The sequence below is a fragment of the Cynocephalus volans genome, chromosome 10 (genome assembly GCF_027409185.1).
Source record: "Cynocephalus volans isolate mCynVol1 chromosome 10, mCynVol1.pri, whole genome shotgun sequence".
NCBI classification, from domain to species: Eukaryota; Metazoa; Chordata; class Mammalia; order Dermoptera; family Cynocephalidae; genus Cynocephalus; species Cynocephalus volans.
In genome coordinates, this window is record NC_084469.1 from 102304595 (window position 1) to 102326241 (window position 21647).

The window sequence follows — 21647 nt, forward strand, 5'->3', positions numbered from 1 at the left end:
GAACTCCATCCTTCATGACAGTCATTTTCATGTCTGTGTGTCTTACCATACCCGATTAAATCAAATTTCAGGTACCCCAAAAACAGTATGTTCTGTCACAAGGGAGAGGGGAATTAAGGTGGCTAAACAGCTGATCTTCAAATAAGGAGGGTGGCTGGCCTGTTAGCCCAGCTGGTTAGAGCAGAGTGTTATAACACCAAGGTCAAGGGTTTATATCCCCATACCAGCCAGCTGCCAAAATAAATAAAGTACAATAAAAAGTATACAGAAAGACTAAGAAATAAAAGAAAGGCAAACTAATACAGCTATATAAACAGAATAAATGGAATAGAAAACATACCAATAAATAGTTTAGATGTTTCAAGCCGAATATTCTTTGCAAGAAATCCCAAAACCAAATACTTTTCACCAAGATTAACACAAAGGAAAAGAGTGTAGGGAAAAAAATCATTGTAGAATGCAAAAGGGGACCCAAAAGGAGTTTACCTGTACAACCACCAAACAATAAAAATATAAGAAAAAAGTATAAAATTTTGCTACAGATGAAAATGAAATGTGCCTAGAAAATACCCAAAATACTTAAGTTGAAATTAGAAACCTTAGTTATCTTATAATCATGAAAAAAAAATTGAAGCACTGTAGAAAAAAGTTACCTGAAAAAACAATAAAAATTACTCTAGATCCAGATAATTTCACTAGTGAATTCTAGCTTTCAAAATAAAAAAGACAGACAATTCTTATTTCATGAAGACAGATTAAGAATTTAGAAAAGGTGGCAGTACACCCTAGTACAGTATATGACACTGTCACAATTTACATCTGTATACCACTTAGGCACAACATATAACCAAAAAATTACACACCGATGTTACTCAAACATAGCTCCAAAATGTTTCTCTATTAGTAAACGTAATCAAGCTAATATTTTTAAAAAGTCAATCCATTACACCCAAGTTGTGTTTATCCAGGAATGCACGATTGTTTTATCATTAGAAAATAAATAAGCATAATCGCCATATTTATTTCAGAAGAGTCTTTTTATTCATTAACTCATTCAAGTATTTATTAGTACCATCCTGGGCCAGGTACAGTTCTAGGTAATTAAGTTTTATCAGTGAATGAACAGGATCGTCACAGAGAAAGCATTAAATAATTCAAGAAAAATTCAACCTTACAAATTATGAAACATTGGGAAGTCTTTAACCATGTAAAAACCGAGTATTTAAAAGGAAAACAACAAACAAATCAATAAAACAGAGAGCATACCTCATTTGAATCGTGAAGACAAGTAAGCTGCTTGTATTCTTAGTATTATGCTGGAAGTTGTATTGTCCAGTACAAGAAAAAATACATTAAAAAAGGAAAAAAGAAAAAAATACATATGATGTAATGATTGAAGTGGTAAAATAATCATTATTTACAGATGATTGCCTGTGTGGAAAACAAAAATCCGCATATAAGTGACCTGGACTGAATGATGACCTCCAAAATTCTTTACATTAAAGCTCTAAATCCCAAGGTGAATATATTTGAAAATAGGGCCTCTAGGAAGTAATTATGGTTAAATGAGGTAACAAATGTCAGGGCCCAATCCAAGAGGGCTGTGACCTTATCAGAAGAGAAAGGGACCTCTTCCTAGGTCTTCATCATGGGAGGTACAGTGAGGATGTAGGAATTTGCACGCCAGGAAGACAGCTCTCATCAGAAGTCAACCATGCAGGGTATCTGATCTCAGATTTCCAGCCTCCAGAATTGTAAGGAAATAAATTTCTGTATATTTTCACATTCCTTTCTTTAAAATTAAATGAATTTTTAAGCCACTTCATCTGGATTTTGGTATCAAGAAGTGGGGTGCTGCAGTAAAAAATACCTAAAAAGGTAAAAATAGCTTTGAAATTGAGTAACAGGTAGAGGCTGGAAAAGTTTTAAAATGCAAGGTAGAAATAAGAAGGGTAATTCTGTTGGGGTGTTTCTAGGGAATGAGGAACATCACTGGAAAACAGAGAAAAGAATCCTTTATTTATTGTAACATAGTTGATTGTACATATCTGTGGAGTACAGAGTTGAATATCAATACTTCTGTGCAATATGTGATGCTCAAATAAGGATAATTTGTTCCTCCAATTTATAGTAAAATGCAAAAAGAGGAGAGTTGAGTTGCAGAAGGAATTATTCAGCAAAAAGAAACAGGAGTTTGGAGATTTGGAAAATTCTCAGTCTATCCATATTGCAAAAAATTGAGAAAGCTTATACTGAAGAGAATCTAAAGGTATGGCTAAACAACCATTTCATAAAGCGATCATGGGTGGGACTCCTCAGCTGTATCAGCTATCTCAACAGCAGTGAGGAAGAGACTGGATTACACTAGCAGAGACACTGCCACTGAGATTTTTAAAATTTTTATTGAATCATAATTGATTACACATATTTACATATTTTGGGGGTTCAATGTTGACATATGTTGATCAAATCACTATTACTTACATATATATTGTTACAAATTGTACTTATTCTTTATGCCCCTTGTCCAGTCTCTTCCCATTCTCCTCACCTTCTCCCCTCCCACCTCTGATAACCCTAGACTTCTTCTCTCCTTCTGAACGAGTAATGGTTACTCTGTTGATTTGTTGCCTAGATGACCTGTGAAATGCTGAGAGGTGTGTTCAGGTCCGCCAATATCATCATAAGGCAGATGCTTCTTCTGTTTCTCTGGAATGGGCTTTGTGGAAACATCCTCTTCCTTTCTTTGGTGTCTGCTGGTGACTCTTTATGTCAATGCATTCTAGTGGCTGATGGACCATCAGCACAGTGGTTGTGGCATGACCACTTTTGTGGCAGCCATGGTTACTGTGCTGGCTGTCGTGGACCGTGGACATGGAGGTAATGTTTCTGGCATGCTCCTTACCTAGTTGCTGGTGGCTCCCAGTTCCAAACTTCAGGATCCCAGGCAGGCCCTGTGGAAATGGCAGTGTGCCTGGTTGTGGGAGGAGGGTTCAGTCCCTGGGTCCATGCCTCAGGGCGCCAGGCAGGCCCCGTGGTGCTGGCAGTGTGCCTGGTTATGGGAGGAGGGTCCAGTTCCTGGGTCCATGCCTCAGGGTGATGGTGTGCCTGGTTGCTGCCACTGAGATTTAAAATAGACACAGAAGGTAGGAAAGAATGGGTAAGCCTGTTGGACACCTTGGATTTTACAAGAAGGGAACACAGAGAGAATCAGCTGTGAAACTAACAGAAAGAGAAATTTAAAAAGTAAGCCCATTTACAATTGTCATGAAAAAAATAAAATACCTGTGGATCAATTTAACCAAGGAGGTGAGAGACCTCTACAATGGGAACTACAAACGACTTTTGAAAGAAATAAGAAGACAAAAAGACCATGGAAAGATATTCCATACTCTTGGATTGGGAGAATTAACATTGTCTATACTACCCAAAGCGATCTACAGATTAAATGCAATCCCCATCAAAACACCAATGACATTCTTCACAGAAATGGAAAAAACAATCTTACTTTCCATATGGCACAACAAAAGACCCTGAATAGCCAAAGCAATCCTGGGCAAATAAAGCCAGAGGCATAATACTAGCCGACTTCAAATTATATTACAAAGCTATTGTAACCAAAACAGCATGATACTGGTATAAAAATAGACATTCAGACCAGTGGAGTAGAATCGAGAACACAGAAATCACCCCTCAGGCTTACAGCCATCTGATATTGGATATAGGCAACAAATATCTACACTGGGGAAAAGATTGTGTTTTAGTCCTTTCTGTGTTGCTATAACAGAACTACCTGAGACTGGGTAATTTATAAAGAAAAGAGGTTTATTTGGCTTACGATTCTGGGACAGCTGCATCTGGCATGGGCCTCAGACTGCTTCTACTCATGGCAGAAAGTGGCAGGCAGCCGGCGCGTACAAGCAGATCACATGGCAAGAGGAAGCAAGAGAGAGAGAGAGAAGGCGCCAGGGTCTTTTTAAGCAACAAGCTCTCGCGGGAACTACTGGAGTGAGAACTCACTCATTAATACCCCCTCCCCCAGGGAGGGCATTAATCCATTCATGAGGGATCCACCCCCATAACTCAGTTTCCAACACTGCCACATTGGAGATCAAATTTCCACATGAGTTTTGGAGGGGACAACACATCCAAACTCCATCAGATTGCCTCTTCAACAAGTGGTGCCGGGAAAACCGGATATCCACATGCAGAAGAATGAAGCTAGATATGCATCTCTCACCACACACTAAAATCAACTCAAAATGGATTAAAGACCTGAAACTATAACATTATTAAGGGAAAATATAGGTTAAACACTTCAGCAACTAGATCTGGGCAAAGGCTTTATGAACATGAGCCTGAAAGCACAAGCAGCAAAAGAAAAAATAAATAAATGGGACTATATCAAACTAAAAAGCTTCTGCACAGCAAAGGAAAAAATCAAGAGTGAAACAACAATCTACAGAGTGGTAGAAAATTTTTGCTAACTATGCTCCGACAAGGGATTAATATCCAGAATATGCATAGAACTCAAGCAATTATACAGTAAAAAACCAAACAACCCAATTAAAAAATGGGCAAAGGAGCTGAATAGACATTTTTCAAAGGAAGACATACAAATGGACAACACGTACATGAAAAAATGCTCAACGTCACTAGTCATCAGGGAAATGCAAATTAAAACTACATTGAAGGGGCCAGCCCATGGCACACTTGGGAGAGCATGGTGCTGACACCACCAAGTCAAGTGTTAAGATACCCTTACTGGTCGTCTTTAAAAAAAAAAAAACTACATTGAGATACCCTCTTACCCCTGTTAGACTGGCTATAATCAAAAAGATGGTGAATAACAAATGCTGACGAGGATGTGGCAAGAAGGGAACACTCCTACACTGTTGGTGGGACTGTAAATTAGTACAACCACTATGGGAAACAGTATGGAGGTTTCTCAAACAACTACAGATAGATCTTCCATACAAGCCAGCAATCCCTCTTCTGGGTATATACCCAGAGGAAATGGAAATCATCATGTCAAAGGGATACCTGCACTCCCATGTTCATTGCAGATCTGTTTACAATAACCAAGATATGGAACCAACCTAAATGTCCATTGACTGATGACTGGATAAGGAAACTGTGCTATATATACACCATGGAATACTACTCTGCCATAAAAAAGAATGAAATACTTCCATTTGCAACATGGATGATCCTGGATAAACTTATGTTGAGTGAAATAAGCAAAGCACAGAAGGATAAATATAGCATGTGCTCACTCATATGTAGGAGCTAAGAAAGAAGGAAAGAAAGACCATAGCAGTGCATTGGTCTTACAGAGTGAGGGAACATTCCTAGGGCTACAAAGTGGAGTGGGGGGGGAACAGGTGAGGGGGAGGGAGGTTGGGGCATAATTGGTGGGGGACACGGGGTACAAAAGTAATTTCTGGTAATGGGTATGCTCCCAGTATGAATCTGACCCTCACATCATGGGCACAAGGGGTGATGATTAGCTTTGTATCTCATGAATATTCATAATTTTAAAAAAAAGAAAATGCACTAGCAGTATAGAACAGGTAAGAAACACGGTTTCAGGGGCTGGCCAGTTAGCTCAATCAGTAGAGCATGGTGCTAATAACACCAAGGTTAAGAGTCTAGATCTCCAAACTAGCCAGCTGAAAAAAAAGATGTTTTCATTCTTGGCATGCTCAACAGGATCAGTGGGAACAGAAGATAAGCTTGGAGAAGCATCTCCCAACAATCCATTTCAGGTCCTACATCATGTCGATTTCTGATGAATTTTCACATGAGTATGCCACACTGGCAGCCACTAACAGAAGTTAGGACCAAACCTGTTTGATTTATCTCATGTACCATCACTAGGAGTCCAAGCACCAGGCTGAGGCCAACCTGCCCATACAGAGGACAGAAGTGCTCCAGACTCAGGCAACTGTAAGCAATTTCCAGGCGGGAACTGTGGGTCTTATTTCACAGAATCAGGATGAGATCTAAGTAAAGTCTATGACTGTTATAACCCACACAAGGCAATTAAGACTAATCTGGTGATCTTTGACATCCATGCCAATAATTAAAAGGCAGCAACAGATGGGCTAAATAATACTCATACCCTTATATGCACAGGGTTATTCCCCAGTGTGAATTCTTGTATGTTTACTTAGGCTTGAGGAAACAGCAAATGCTTTCCCACAGTGCTCACACACAAAGGGTTTCTCCCCAGTATGAGCTCGAATGTGAATGTTAAGGGATGAGGAACATATAAATGCTTTCCCACATATCTCACACACGAAGAGCTTTTCTCCACTGTGAGTTTTCAGATGTTTAGCACAATGAGAGGAAGAGAGGAAGGCTTTCCCACACTCAGTACATTCAAAAGACTTCTCTCCTGTGTGAGTTCTTATATGTCGAATAAGGCCGGAGAATCTAGTGAAGGCTTTCCCACACTCCTTACATTCATAAGGTTTCTGTCCACTGTGGGTTTGCAAGTGATTTTCGAGGCATGCAAGGTATTTAAAGCCTTTTCCACATTCCTTACATTTGTAGGGTTTTCTTGCATTGAGAATTTGAAGAAGCACAGCAAGGCTTGGAGTTGGACTGAGGACTTTTCTAGACTGATCAAACTCAGAAAGTCTCTGTCCAATAGAGGTTTTCTTGTGGAGAGTAATGATGTCTTTTCCATTGTGATTACACTCAGAAGTGTTCCCTTGATTTTGAGTCTTCACGTGTGTCTTAAAGGGTGAGTGTTCACGGAAGACTTCTCCACATTGCTTACAGTCACAGAGTTCTCCTCCACCGCAGCTACTTGCCTGCGGAGGAAGAGATAAATGATTAAAGGATTTTTCAGACATATTAATATATTTCACCCATCTGAAGATAGGAATATTATGTTGATAATTACGATTTTTACAATTTATTACATGTATTCATTTCCCAACCTCTTGATTTTCTTCAAATGGAATGATGGAATCTTTTGACAAAATCCTGTGCCATCTACTCTAAGTATAAAATAAATATTTTATTTATTTATTTATTTATTTTTTAAAAGATGACCGGTAAGGGGATCTTAACCCTTGACTTGGTGTTGTCAGCACCACGCTCAGCCAGTGAGCTAACCGGCCATCCCTATATAGGATCCGAACCCGCGGCCTTGGTGTTATCAGCACCGCACTCTCCCGAGTGAGCCACGGGCCAGCCCTAATATTTTATATATTATAAGATTTTGTAGATTTTCATGAAACCTCAATGTCTACACACACGCGGTAAATGTGTACCTAAATGTGTGTTCTAAATGGGAATAATGAAGCAACAAAGTTCACAATGGGTTTGGAGCATCACAAAATTCATCACTCCCAATCTTTTCTGAGAGTGGAAAATAAAAAATATACCTTGTGAATCTTACCGTTGGTATCCCATCGGATGTCTGTTTCCTAAAAAATTCCTGCTGAAGTGCTGACTGTTTGCTTCTATGTCGTATTTCACACTCTAAAGTTAAACAGAAAAAGAAGTATAAGGGTTTGGAGACAGAAACGGTATACAGAAGTTGTTTAAAATGATGAGTCATAGGGCCAGCTGTGGCTCACATGGGAGAGAGTGGTGCTGATAACACCAAGGCTGTGGGTTCAGATCCCTATATAGGGATGGCCGGTTAGCTCACTTGGGAGAGCGTGGTGCTGACAACACCAAGTCAAGGGTTAAGATCCCCTTACTGGTCATCTTTTAAAATAAATAAATAAATAAAATAAAATGATGAGTCATTTGTACTTGTTTTCAAAATAAACATGGTAAGAAAATAAAAGCACAGAGAAATTAGAGAATTTTGGTATGTCAAAAATTTGGCAATAAGGGTATGGGGTCAACATTTTAGAAAGTTTGTTACAAAATGACTATATGAAAATTAAAACTGATGATGAACAGAAAAGAAGATGATCTGGAAAGGAAAGTAGAAAAGATGTGGCAAAAAGGCATACAATAAAACAATAAACTTGAAGAAAAAACAGAATAGGTAGTTTTGCAAGATCATAGGAATGTTTGAGTAGATGGAAAGTGAGCAGATATGAGAAGATAAAGATGTCTGAAATTCTGAGAAAAACTGCTTCAACCTTCGGAGGCTAAGCGCATCTTTAAAAATTTTCTCACTATGTTGCAAAAACAGAGTTCTTCACAAACACTCACGTTTGAAAACTCCACTCTCCACTGTCCTCAGCTCTTCTTGTTTTAACCAAGATATCAGTCTGGGTATGAAGAGCTGACATCCTGGGCAGATAGAAAGATACATTAATAAAAGACACTCAAGAAGAGATGACAAAACTTCCTATGATTCAGGAACCGTAATTCTAATGAAAACAATGTAATTATTTCAAAAGGGCTAAAAAATGCAAATATCCCTGTTTCTATGCCCCCAAAAGATTGGTTATCTCTAATCCCTGAAATCCAAATTCAGGCTGATGTACACATTTACAAAGCACAAAGACTTTTAACATTCCCATTGGTTCTCAAATATTATAGTACATTAGATTCATCCTGAGGGTTTCTTAAAACAGATGACTGAGTCCCAATCAGAGTTTACAATTTAGCATGCTAAAGGTGAACAAGAAAAATACCCATTTCTAACAGACTGAGGCTACTGTCGCTGCAACATTTTGAGAACCACCACAGTAGAACAAAACGTATTACAGCAGGAACTATGCCTCTGTTATTTCCTACTGTGTTCACAATCGACATGACCACTTCTGCAACACAGTAAACATGTGGCACAGTTGTTTCCTAAGACATTAAAAGTAATGATGCTAGTCTTACCTACAAAGGCCAAGTTCTTGTAGTTCTCCAGCATCACATCTTTGTAAAGGTATCTCTGAGTTGTGTCCAGTAAATTCCACTCTTCTGGGGTGAATTCCACAGCCACATCATAAAAGGTCACTGAATGCTAAACCGTCACACACATGCTGGTTTGAGCCAATTAACATTTCCATTAATGTCCACTGGAGAATCAGGAAGGGAGACCTAATACTTATACATGATTCTGAAATCTCCCATGATCCACACCCAGAATTCATTGGCCCTAGAACTCTTCTCTCTAAACTTACTTACCGTTGCTCTCCTACAATATTATGCCTTTTTTTTTTTTTTTTGACCGGTAAGGATTGTAACCCTTGGCTCGGTGTCGTCCGCACCACGCTCAGCCAGTGAGTGCACCGGCCATCCCTATATAGGATCTGAACCCGCGGCCTTGGCGCTCCCAGCGCCACACTCTCCCAAGTGAGCCACGGGGCTGGCCCACAATATTATGCCATTAACAGCACTTCTTAAACATGAGTTTATCTCAGCATGACCTACTTAGGAGCTCTTCCTTTCCTATTGCAGGACACTCCCAGCACAATGCAGCCATGTGATAAATGCTGACAAATGAATAAATACTATGAGAAAAGGACACTCTCAACTCCCTTACCATCTGCCAGAGCACCCAGCAAAATAAGAACCATGCAGTTGGCACCATTGAGGGTCAAGATTAATTAGTAATTACAGAAGTACCGGGATGATTTTCAAGTGAACACCTCACCTATGTGAGAGGCTCCACTCCCTGGTGGAAGTTCAAGTAGGGACTCAGTTCTTGAGTAAGGCTTTATTTGCTTTAAGAACCTCTGGAGACAAGCCTATCTAGAAGGAAATGCGAGTACCTGGTGGATGCAAGGTTATCATTTTGTAGAAGAATACACTTTCTTTTTACCTGAGAATTTATCAAGCGGTCAGCCACCATCTTTTCTACCTTTGTCTCTTCTTCAGGAAAGCAGATTGGTTTCCTTGGAATGACGACCTCCTGAAAAAGAAAGAGGTATTACAATTCAGAGCTGCCCATAATTCCCACATTCACATATCTGGAAGTCCTTCCACCCTAGTTTGAAATTCCTTTATAATCCTGCATACTCAAGAAAACTAAAACAAATACACAGTACTGTCAAAAATGCAACTGTAGTCCTATCTCACCTAGGGCCAGAAAAGCAGACTATTAGCCATGCTGCCTGTAGTGAAAAGGGTAATATAGTCTCATTTTACATGTAAGAAAACTTAAGCACTGAAAATCTTGACTCTTTATTTGCCCACAGTGATAGAATCAAAGATTAAGAAGCACCACCTCCCAAAGCAAATAAATCAGGGGACTGAATTATAAAACAGCATTCTGTGTCCCACTTCAGCTCCTACTAAATGAAACAGCAGCATAACTGCTCAAGGACAGCCCCCAGGACTGTATTGTGTAGAGAGGACCTAAAGCAGAGTATCTGAAAAAGAGCATCAAGAAAGACTTACCATGGGACAAATCAATGGCCGCCATACTGTGAGGCTAATGGAAAAATGTGCCTGAACACTCCCTTCCTGAATGCCAAGATCATTTCGGGGCAGCTTATGAATCTAAGTGGATAGAGCTAATCTCCATTCCTCTTTATACAGGGCTTTTTGGAGTCCTGTTCTTATCAATCATTAATCAACAAGCATCAAATATCAGTCATCACATATCACACATTTGCTCTCTCTGCAACTGATATATTTGAAAGCCATTGAAAACTGTCTACTCAATAACAATAGTATTACAAAAACCAACTAACATATACTGAAGACCAGTATTTGTCAGAAGTAGCTGTAGTATCTTTATATATATAAGCTCACTTAATTATCATAATCATCCTTCACAGTAGATATAATTACCCCTATTTATACTGGGGGGAAAGAAAACTACATTCAGACAACACTAGTAATTGGTCCAATATCATCCAGTTTGGAATTGGTAAATCAGGACATGGACACAGTTAAGTTTGCCCCTAAGGCCTGAGCTCCTGTGGTGGTTGTTACTTACTAACATGACCATACAGTCTAGACCCACGGTGTAAAATTCATTAGTCACTAGCCACAAGAGTTATTGATCACTTCATATGTACCTAGTATGACCAAAGAATAGAATCTATTTGTTTAATGTTAGTAAAATTGAGATTTTGTGACTGGAAGGGTCTGAAGATTATAATAAAACCGACAATTCGGAACAGACAGGTCCAGATTGAAGCAGTACCTTCTGCCTCTGCCTTGATCATGAAAGACCTCAAAGAACCACCAAAAGACAGAAAAAAACAGAAAAACATTAAACACAGTGGAAACATCACTTTTGATGAGTTTGTTAACATTGCCAAACAGATATGGCACAGATCTTTAGCCAGAGAACTCTGGAACCATTAAAGAGATCCTGGTAACTGCCTGGTTGGTGGGTGGCAGTGTTGATGGTCACCACCCTCATGACATCATAGATGACATCAACAGTGGTGCAGTGGAATCCCCAGCTAGTTAGTAAGTACAAAAGAAAATATTTTAATAAAGGGTCATTTGACAATCAGAAAAAAAATAAAAAATAAAATATACTACAAAGCTATAGTAACCCAAACAGCATGGTACTCATATAAAAACAGATACATAGACCAAATGGAATAGAAGAGAGAACCCAGCCGCTTATTTAAAGCCAACTGATTTCTGACAAGGTGCCAAGAACATACACTGAGGAAAGGTCAGCCTCTCCAATAAGCAGTGCTGGGAAAACTGGATATTCACGTGCAGAAGTAAGAAATTAGGCCATCCCTCATCATATACAAAAATCAACTCAAAATGGATTAAAAACATAGAAGATCTGAAATTACAAAACTACTAGAAGAAAATATAAGGGAAACCTTTCAGGACATTGGTCTGGGCAAAGACTTTATGGAGAAGACCTCAAAAGCACAGGCAACAAAAGCATAAATAGACAAATGGGATTACATCAAACTAAAAAAGCTTTTGCACAGCAAAGAAAACGGTCAACAGAGTGAAGACACAACCTGCAGAACAGGAGACAATACTTGCAAACTATTCACCTGACAAGGGATTAATAACCCAAATATACAAGGAACTGAACCAACTCAACAACAAAACCCACAAATAATCAGATGGAAAAATGGGCAAACGAGTTGAATAGACATTTCTCAAAAAAAGAAATACAACTGTTCAACAGGCATATGAAAAAATACTCAATATCACTAATCATCAGCGAAATGCAAATCAAAACCACAATGAGATATTATCACACTCCAGTTCCAATGGCTGTGATCAAAAAGACAAAACAAACAAAAACAAAAAAACCCAAATGCTGGCAAGGATACAGAGAAAGGGGAACTCTTTGTAAATTAGTAAAGCCATAATGGAAACCCATATGGAGGTACATTAAAAAACGAAAAACAGGACTACCATATGACCCAGTATATTAATTTGTTTCTGTTGCTTATAACAAAATACCTGAGACTGGGTGATTTATAAAGAAAATGAAACATTGCTTACAGTTTCAGAAGATGGGAAGTCCAAAGTCCAGGGAACATGGCTGGTAAAGGCCTTGGTAGTGGCAACAGTAACCCAGGGGTCTCATTTGGCATAAAATGGCAGAGCAGACAGTGAGAAACCAACCTACCTCCTCATTCACTCTCCCTTAAAAACCCTCAGAACCAAGCCCCAACCACCATTATTAGTCCGTTCACTATGGCATGGTCCTACAATCTAATCACCTCTTCAAGGCCCCACCTTTCAAATACCATAATAGGATTTCCCACTCTCAACAGTTACAGTGGAATTAAGCTTCTAATATATGGACTTTGGGGGACAGAATTCAATCAACCCACAGCACCCAGGAATCTCAATACTGGGTATATATCCAAAGGTAAGGAATTGCTATGTCAAAGAGATATTCACACTCCCATGTTTACTGCAGAACAATTCACAATAGCCAAGATATGGAATTAAGCTAAGCCACAGATAAATGAGCAGGGAAAATGTAATATATGTACACAATGGAATACTACTCATCCATTAAAAAGCATGAAATCCTGTCATTTGCAGCAACATGGATGAGTTTGGAGGACATTATGTTAACTTAAATAAGTCAGAAACAGAAAGAAAAATACCACATGCTCTCACTCATATATGGAAGCTAAGAAAGTTGATTGCATAGTAGTGGGGGGGGGGGGAAGTAGAGTGTAGAATAGTGGTTACCAGAGGCTGTAAATGAAAGGGAGAGGAATAGTGAGAGATCAATTAAGGAACAAAAAATCACATCTCGGGGCCGGCCCGTGGCTCACTCGGGAGAGTGCGGTGCTGATAACACCAAGGCCCCGGGTTCGGATCCCATATACGGATGGCCGGTTCGCTCACTGGGTGAGCGTGGTGCTGACCACACCAAGTCAAGGGTTAAGATCCCCTTACCGGTCATCTTTAAAAAAAAAAAAAAAAAAAAAAATCACATCTCAATAGGAGGAATAAGATCTAGGGTTCTACTCCCCCTCGCACAACCAGGCACACCACCAGCACCAAGGAGAATGCCAAAAACATCACCTCCATATGGGTGGCCTACCACAGCCACCAAAGCTGCCACGAAAGTGGCTAGATGTTACAACCACCACACAGATGGTCTACCAGCCACTGGAGTACATTAACACAAGGAGAGTCACCAGCAGAGACCAAGAAAAGAAGAGGATGTCTCTCTCCACAAAGCCCATTCCAGAGTGACAGAAGCATCTGCTCTATGATAATATTGGGGGACCTGAACCCACCTCTCAGCATTGGACAGATCATCTAGGTGACAAATCAACAGAGTAACCATTACTCTTTGAGAGGGTGAGAAGAAATCTAGGGTTATTAGTGGGGGGGGGGAAGAGAGGGATAGGGAGAGATTGGACAAGGGGCATAAAGAATAAGTACAATTTGTAACAATATATATACTAGTAATATTGATTTGTTCAGCGTATGTCAACATTGAACCCCAAAAATATGTATAATCAATTATGATCCAATAAAAATTTAAAAAAAAAAAAAGATCTAGTGTTCCACAGCACTGTAGGTTGACTACATTTAATAATTTATGGTATAGTTTCAACTTTCTAGAGGAGAAGATTTTGAATATTCCCAACACAAAGAAAGGACAAATGTTTCTGGTGATGGACATGTTAATTAATCTTATTTGATCATTACGCATTGTATATATGTATCAAAATATTACACAGTACCTTATAAATACATACGATTTTTAAAAAGGAAAAAAATTAAAAATTTAATAAATATGTACACTTATTATGAGTCATTAAAAATCTTTTAAATTAAGAGCCGGCCCATGGCTCACTTGGGGGAGTGTGGTGCTTATAACACCAAGGCCTTGGGTTCGGATCCCTATATAGGGATAGCCCGTTAGCTCACTTAGGAGAGCATGGTGCTGACAACACCAAGTCAAGGATCAAGATCCCCTTACGGGTCATCATTATTTTAAAAAAAAAAAAATCTTTTAAATTAAAAAAATTTTTAAAGAATTTCCTTGGGCTGGCCCTTTAGGTCAGTTTGAGCATGGTGCTAATAAACCCAAGGTCCAGGGTGCCATCGGTCCAGGGTTGCTGGCCAGCCAAACAACAAAAAAATAATTTCCTACTCATGAAAATAAGACATATTTATGTTTTCTCCTACTTTCTCTACGTTTACATCATTTGATCAAATATCACTTAGGTTTCCTGTCAGTTACACGTTGAAGATTAGATTTGTCCCTCACTTTTTTCCCCAACCAATGAAAATAACAGCCTAAGTAGAAAAAAGACACTGTTTCTCCCGTATTCTCACACTACAATCAGCACAGAAGACTTCTGGGACCCAATGTGTGGGGGTTTTCACCACACACACCAAGAAAGCAGTGCTGCAGCAGATAACAGTTGGGTGTCCTCCAATCCAATTCTGGCACTATTTTCCTGGAGATAGCATCAGATCTCACAGGTTGAGGACTCAGTCCCACAAGACTGAGCCCCTCTTCAGATGCCTTTCACAAGCTCCAGGTTATTCTGCCTATGCTTCTGAACTGGCTATAAACTGGGGTTCCTACAACCCCTCTTTGGGATTGACTAATTTGCTAGGGTAGCTCACAGAACTCAGGGAAACACATTTACTGGTTTATTGTAAAGGATATTACAAAGGATATGAAGAGAGATGGGGGAGGTATGGGGGAAGCCAGGAGCTTTTTCCATGTCCTCCCCAGGTGTGCCACCCTCTAGGAACGTCCACCTACTCAGTTATCAGAGGCTCTCTGAACCCAGTCCTTTTGGATTTTTTATGGAAGCTTCATTACATATGCTTGATTGATTAAATCATTGACCATGGGTAATCAACTTAACCTTCAGCCTTTCTCCCCTCCCTGGAGGTTTGCAGATGGAGCTGAAAGACCAGACCCCCTAATGCTGCACTGGTCTTTCTGCTGACCAGCCCCCTTCCTGAAGCTACATAGGGGCTACCAGCCATCAGTCAACTCATTAGTGTACAGAAAGACACTCACTACTTTGGAGCCCAAGGATTTTAGGAATTGTATGCCAGGAAATAGGGATGAAGACCAAATAAGTATTTCACAATACCATTGTCAAAGCTAGGAGTAACCCTTGATGCATCTGCCTCTCACCACAGAAGTGTAATCAGTCAGTTCATCAATGATTTCCTTACCCCCAACTCCCCTCCCTTTCAACATGGTTAACTCCTATAGCCTGTCTTTTTTGGTCTCAGCTTAAACAGAACTCACTATCCTTACTTTCACCTGTTCCCATACATGCATAAAGAAAACACTATCCTCTACTTTACTTCCAAAACTCTCATCAGTTTATAACACCTTTCTTTATTTGCCTGGTTAGCTGTTTGACCCTCCACTAGTTTACAAGTTCCCTAACAAAAGACATAGGTTGAATGTTTTCATTATGCCTTAATCAACCATTAAAGCATTCACCAGTTTAGAGGAAATACTGAAACATTTCAACACACCATCAGAATACAATCAGAAATATCAAAATGTGTGACTTTCTGAAAGAATGTGTGATCCTCCAAAAAGTTAATATAACAGAGAAACACAGTGATGACTCTAGGTTCAAAGATACTAAAAGACATAAACAATTTAAATACAGAAACACTGAATGGATCGACGATCCAAAAACATCCAACTGCTATGCGAACATTTTTGTTTTTTACACCAAGTACATATTAGATGACTTTATTTTTAATTGTCTTGGTTCCAATAATAGTATTGTGGTTTTACTAGAACAATGTCCTTAACTTTAGGAGATGTATTACCAACTCTTTAAAAGCCATGTATCACGCCTGCAATTTTCAACGTACTTACTTCCACATAGTTCACTATAAAATATGTTTTCTTTTTGTGGGGAGAAAACAAATGGTAAATTCAATTAGTAGTAGTATTGTAACAAAGCCTCCATCCTACCCTCATGGAGGGCCCCGTTTTTAAGGTCTGTGCGGAGGTACAGGCCTACAGTTCAAGCACAGTATTCTTGGGGTTTTTTTTTTTTTCTTTCTTTGCCTTAGAACTTGCAACTAAATTACTGTTTTTCTTCAACAAAAAGACCTGTTTGCAGTCTACATACGTTTATATTTACATACAGAAATATGTACCCCCCTACCCCAGCCACCCAAGAAACTATTTTTCTCTTTCTACCTGAATATAATATATAAAGACCAGCAATCATGTCAACTGCTGGTCTCTTCCGGAAAAAGAGAGGGGGGGGGGGGAAAAGCAAATCTACGACGCGCAAAAACATCGAAATTCTCAGATGAAACATTCTTTTCTGTAAGAAAAAAAAAGGAGGCGGCGGCTCCTTGAGCCAACTTTCTCCCAGTGCTCACCGGAACGCTCCGGAATCTCTCCAACGCGGGAAATTATTTTCCTACTGGAAAAAAATCCACAGAGGTTGCTTTGGAGGTTTTTGAAGGGAGGCGCACGGTGGATGACAACACTCCAGGGACGCGCCCTTCAGACGCTTCCCGACCCGGCACCCGGCGGGGACCGACAGCCCGAGCGGCGTCTCGGCCCTGACAGCGCCGGAAAGACCCGCGGCCCCGGCGGACGCGAGCAGAGCGGGCCGGGCCTCTCTCGGGAGGCCCCTCGGTGGCCCAGGCCAAGCTTGAACCTTCACCTCCTGCCTATCCCCTTCACCCGGACTCGCCAGAGCCGAGTTGACAACGACAACCAAACAGGAACGTCTCCCGAGTGCTCGCGCAAGCAAAGCCTGGGAAGATGGCGGCGCGCCGCTGACGTCACTTCTGCTTCCGGTGTCTGGTTTGAGTTGGCTCCGGCACTCGGACCTCAGCCACGTTGTACACTTCGGCCGGGAAAGTCTAGTCTCCTCTCGGGTCGGTGCGGATGGGCCCCGGGGTCGACTCGCGGGGAATGGAGGCAGAAACGCGCCCAGAGAAGAGGTCGAGGGTGGAACCCAGCCTGTGGGCGGGGCTATAGGCGGGGGCGGGGCCGTGTAGAGGGCGGAATACAGCGGAAGTGGGATTCGCCCCACACAGGATGATCCTACAGGGCGGTCAGCGAAAGCGTTTCTGCCTACCTCTCCCCACGTTCCTGGAGCCCACGTTGATAAATCTGAAATGGCCTCTCTCCTGCATTCAGTCACTACCGTCTTTAGGCCATTATTTCAACTTTTTATGTGCATGGACACCGTGCTAAACTCTAATGATTGAATCTGTTATGTTTTCGATGTACGGATATTTTTTGTAAATCTTGAATTTTTCTTTTTTTTTTTTTTCTACGAATGTGTCTTTTACTTTTTATTTCTTGGAGCTTACTCTGTGACCCAGAGCCTTCCATACCATGTTGCAAAATAGCACTGATAATAGCCATTCTTCATGTGTGCAGTTTGGGTTCTAAAGTTTCTCTGATAATCATGTTTGCTGTGGTTTTCACTGGGTGGCCTTTGTGGAGCCAATAAAGTTATTTTGATCACTGATTTACTAACACATTTTACCAAGAGTTGTTCACGTACATTATTATCCAACTTGTTTTATGAATCTACTGAATTGATAACTATTTTGCGGAGCTGGCCGGTTGTTCACTTGGTTAGAGCGCGGTGTTGTTACACCAAGATCAAAGTTCGGATCCCGAACTCGTCAGCCACCAGAAAAAAAAGAGAAAAAGATAATTAATTTGTTATGGTTGAATTTTCATCTTTTGCTGTACAAAATATTTCATTCTTATGTAGCAGACTCAAGGGAGTTTGTTTTTTAAAATAACATCTGGGTTTCCTGCCTTGCTTTAAAAAGTCTTCTTAAACTTTAGATTACATCCAGATTTCTTAATTTTCTTCTGAAATGTATTACTTTTAAAAATATTCAAATCCTTGATCCTCATGAGTTGTATTTTGGCACGTAGTGTGGGGTAGTGGATCTAATTTTATTTTCCTCCAGAAAGATGGCCAATTATTGCAGTACAGCTTATTTGTAAACTGTCCTGACCTACAAATTTGAAATTCCATATTGATTAAAGAATACATTCCTAATATACCTGCATTTTCTTCTGGACTCTCTTATGTCGATACTGTTATCAGTATTATACTTTTTTGATTTAAGTACTTTTAAGACAGATTTTAATACACAGCGATAAAAATATACTAATATCTTACAGCTCTAGCTGCTTCACAGGCATTGTTTTTAATACTCCCAGTGACGTACGACAATCATAATTTTCTCTTTTGTTTGTATTTTGGAACAGTTTTATTGAGATATAATTCACATACCACAGAATTCACCTATCGAAAACTGTATAATGCAGTGTTTTTTAGTACACTCATAGCATTGAGCAACAAAATCACAATTTTAGAACCATTATATCACCCCGAAAGAAACTTTGGCTTTCACGCCCTGTATTTCCTTTCTTGCTTATCCTCTAGGCAACCACAAATTGACTTCCTATCTCTTTATATTTACCTTTCATATACGTTTCATGTGAATGAAATCATATAATGTTTTATGAATAGTTTCTTTGACTAGGATGTTTTTCAAGGTGGATCTGTGCTGTGGCATCCTTTTTTTTTTTTTTTTAATTAATACCTAATAAACTCACATGTGGTAGAATCCATCGAATGATATCCTACTGTAGGGATATACCACATTTTTTTTTTTTTTAATCTATTCAGCAGTTCATTGACAAGTTTCTACTTTGGGGGCATCAGGAGTAATGCTGCTATGAAAATTCACGTATATGTTTTTGTCGGGTATAGGTTTTCATTTCTCTTAGGTATATACCTAGAAGTGAAATTGCTGGGTCATATTGTAACTATATCTTTTGAGTTTTTTGGGGTTTTTTAAAAAATCTTTTTTGGTTTTTTGTGGGGTTTTTTTTTTTTTTTTTTGGTGGCTGGTCGGTACAGGGATCGAACCCCGGATCTTGGTGTTATCAGCACTGCACTCTAAAATATGTTTTAAAATATGAAGAACTAGCAGACTGTTTTCCAAAGTGACTGCATCATTTTACATTTCTACCAGAAATGTATGAGGGTTCCATTATCTCCACATCTTTGTTAATAATTGCTATAGTTTCTTTTTTATTTTAGTCATCCTAATAGTGTGAAGTGTTTGTGATTTTGTGATTTGATTTTTTTGTGATCATTGTGATTTTGATTTGCATTTCTTTACTGATCAGTGATGTTGGGCATCTTTTCATGTGCTTGTTGCCCATCTCTATGTCTTCTTTGGAGAAATGTCTATTCAAATTCTTTGTTCATTTTAAAATTGAATTGTTTATATTTTCATTGTTGAGTTGTAAGAGTTCTTTATATATTCTGTATACCAATCCCTTATCATTTACATGATATCTGCAAATATTTTCTCTCATTCCGTAGGTTTTTTCATTTTCTTGATGGTGTTCTTCAGAGTACAAAAATATTTAACATTGATGGGTGTCTTTTGTTTTTTTTGCTTTTTTAAAAAAAGATGACCGGTAAGGGGATCTTAACCCTTGACTTGGTCTTGTCAGCACCACCCTCAGCCAGTAAGCAAACCAGCCATCCCTATATAGGATCCGAACCCGTGGCCTTGGTGTTATCAGCACCACACTCTCCCGAGTGAGCCACGGGCCGGCCCGATGGGTGTCTTTTGAAGTACAAACGTTTTTGATACTGATAAAGACCAACTAATTTAGTTTTTCCTGGTTGCTATGTGCTTTTGGTATCACATCTAAGAAGCCATTGTTAAATCCAATGTCACGTAGCTTTCCTCTATATTTTCTTGTAGGAATTTTATTGATTTAGGTCTTACATTCAGGTCTTTGATACATTTTGAATGAATTTTTGTATATGGTGTAAGGTAAGGGCACAAGCCTATTCTTTTGCATGAGGTATCCATTTCTCCTAGCACCATTTGTGGAAAACTTTTTTCATTCCCCATTGAATTACCCTGGCACCCTTTTAGGAAATCAACTGACCACATATGTGAGAGTCATTTCTGGACTCTCAATTCCATTCCATTCATCTACATTTCTGTCCTTAAGCCAGTATGACGTTGTTTTTATTTCTGCAATTTGTAGTATATTTTTTTTTAAAGATGACCAGTAAGGGGATCTTAACCCTTGACTTGGTGTTGTCAGCACCACGCTCTCCCAAGTGAGCCACGGGCCAGCCCTGTAGTAAGTTTTGAAATCCAGAAGTGTGACTCCTTCAACTCTGTTCCTCTTTTTCAAGATTGATATGACCATTTGGTGTTCTTTCCATTTTTTTATGAACTTTAGGATTAGTTTGTCAATGCCTGCCAAGAAGCCAGTGCTAAAAAACACTGGGGAAAGCATGATCTTTATTAATTTTAGTAGCTTCTACCAGATTTTTCTCTAGGCATGTAAGTAGTTTTAGTATATATTTAGCATGGAGTTTGGAATATCCAGGATCATGGGCTAAGCAGACAGTGAGTTCAGGACTAAAAGAAAAAATGTTCTGCGTTCATATTGTGCCTTAGAAAAGAAGTCAGTGGTGGGGGAAGTAGTTTAAGTTGGCTGACTGGAGGTACCCAGCTCTCACCTCTGACACAAGGGAAGGCAGCTCCTGCACATCTCTGGGTGGAGGTTTTAGTGTAAGGGGTGAGGTAGTATCTAGCATGTGGGGCAAATTCATCTCTAATGGCAAATTCTTGGGTTGGCGCAATGTATTCTGAAGCAGTGTCATCTTGGCAGGTGAAATTTTGGCCCAGGATAATGTCATCTGGGATGTGGAACTGGGATATCCTTTCAAGTGAGTACCCACTTGAGCTGATGTGGGCCTCTGGGTTGTAAACCAATTGAAGTATCCAAACTGATAGTAATAAGACCAATAGTCAACAGAATGTTCTGCAGCTGGACCTCACAGGGTTTTTATCTTTGGGTGAAAGTTTAGTTTTAAATGGGTCCTCTATCAGATGAGCTGCTGCCTGGCCTATGGTTCAGTCTGTAGCTAATGAGTCCCAGGAGAGTATATGCCCTCGATCTGCCTTCAGCTCTTGTGAGATGGGGGCAAAATTGAAATTTTGTAAAGACTAGTTAAGAGCTGGGGCAAAATAGAAATTTTTTTTTCTTTTTTTAAAAAAATTTTTATTGAATCAAAATTGATTATACGTATTTTGGGGGTTCAACATTGAGATATGTTGATCAAATCATTACTAGCATATGTATTGTTACGAATCATAATTATTCTTTGTGCCCCTTGTCCATTCTCTCCCCATCACCCTCTCAGTCCCCCCGTTTCTAATGACCCTAGATTTCTTCTCTCCTGAAAGAATAATGGTTACTCTGTTGATTTGTTGCC

General features: G+C 39.6%; 1 protein-coding gene across 2 annotated transcripts; it reads right to left on the reverse strand.

The window, feature by feature from the left end:
• Nucleotides 1–1781: 1781 nt before the first annotated feature.
• Nucleotides 1782–17088, reverse strand: LOC134387220 (zinc finger protein 426-like). 2 transcript variants are annotated; one of them, XM_063109627.1, is made up of 6 exons: nucleotides 16723–17088; nucleotides 9740–9829; nucleotides 8812–8938; nucleotides 8188–8268; nucleotides 7415–7497; nucleotides 1782–6821 (listed from the first exon to the last, which is right to left on the reverse strand). In XM_063109627.1, exons 2-6 carry the CDS (start codon nucleotides 9767–9769, stop codon nucleotides 6141–6143), a joined length of 1002 nt encoding a protein of 333 aa, XP_062965697.1. In that variant the 5' UTR covers nucleotides 9770–9829; nucleotides 16723–17088; the 3' UTR covers nucleotides 1782–6140. The 2 variants fall into 2 exon arrangements, with proteins under 2 accessions (XP_062965697.1, XP_062965698.1); XM_063109628.1 differs by lacking the exon at nucleotides 16723–17088 and having other exon boundaries at nucleotides 1783–6821; nucleotides 8812–8957; nucleotides 9740–9828.
• Between the last annotated feature and the right edge of the window lie 4559 nt (nucleotides 17089–21647).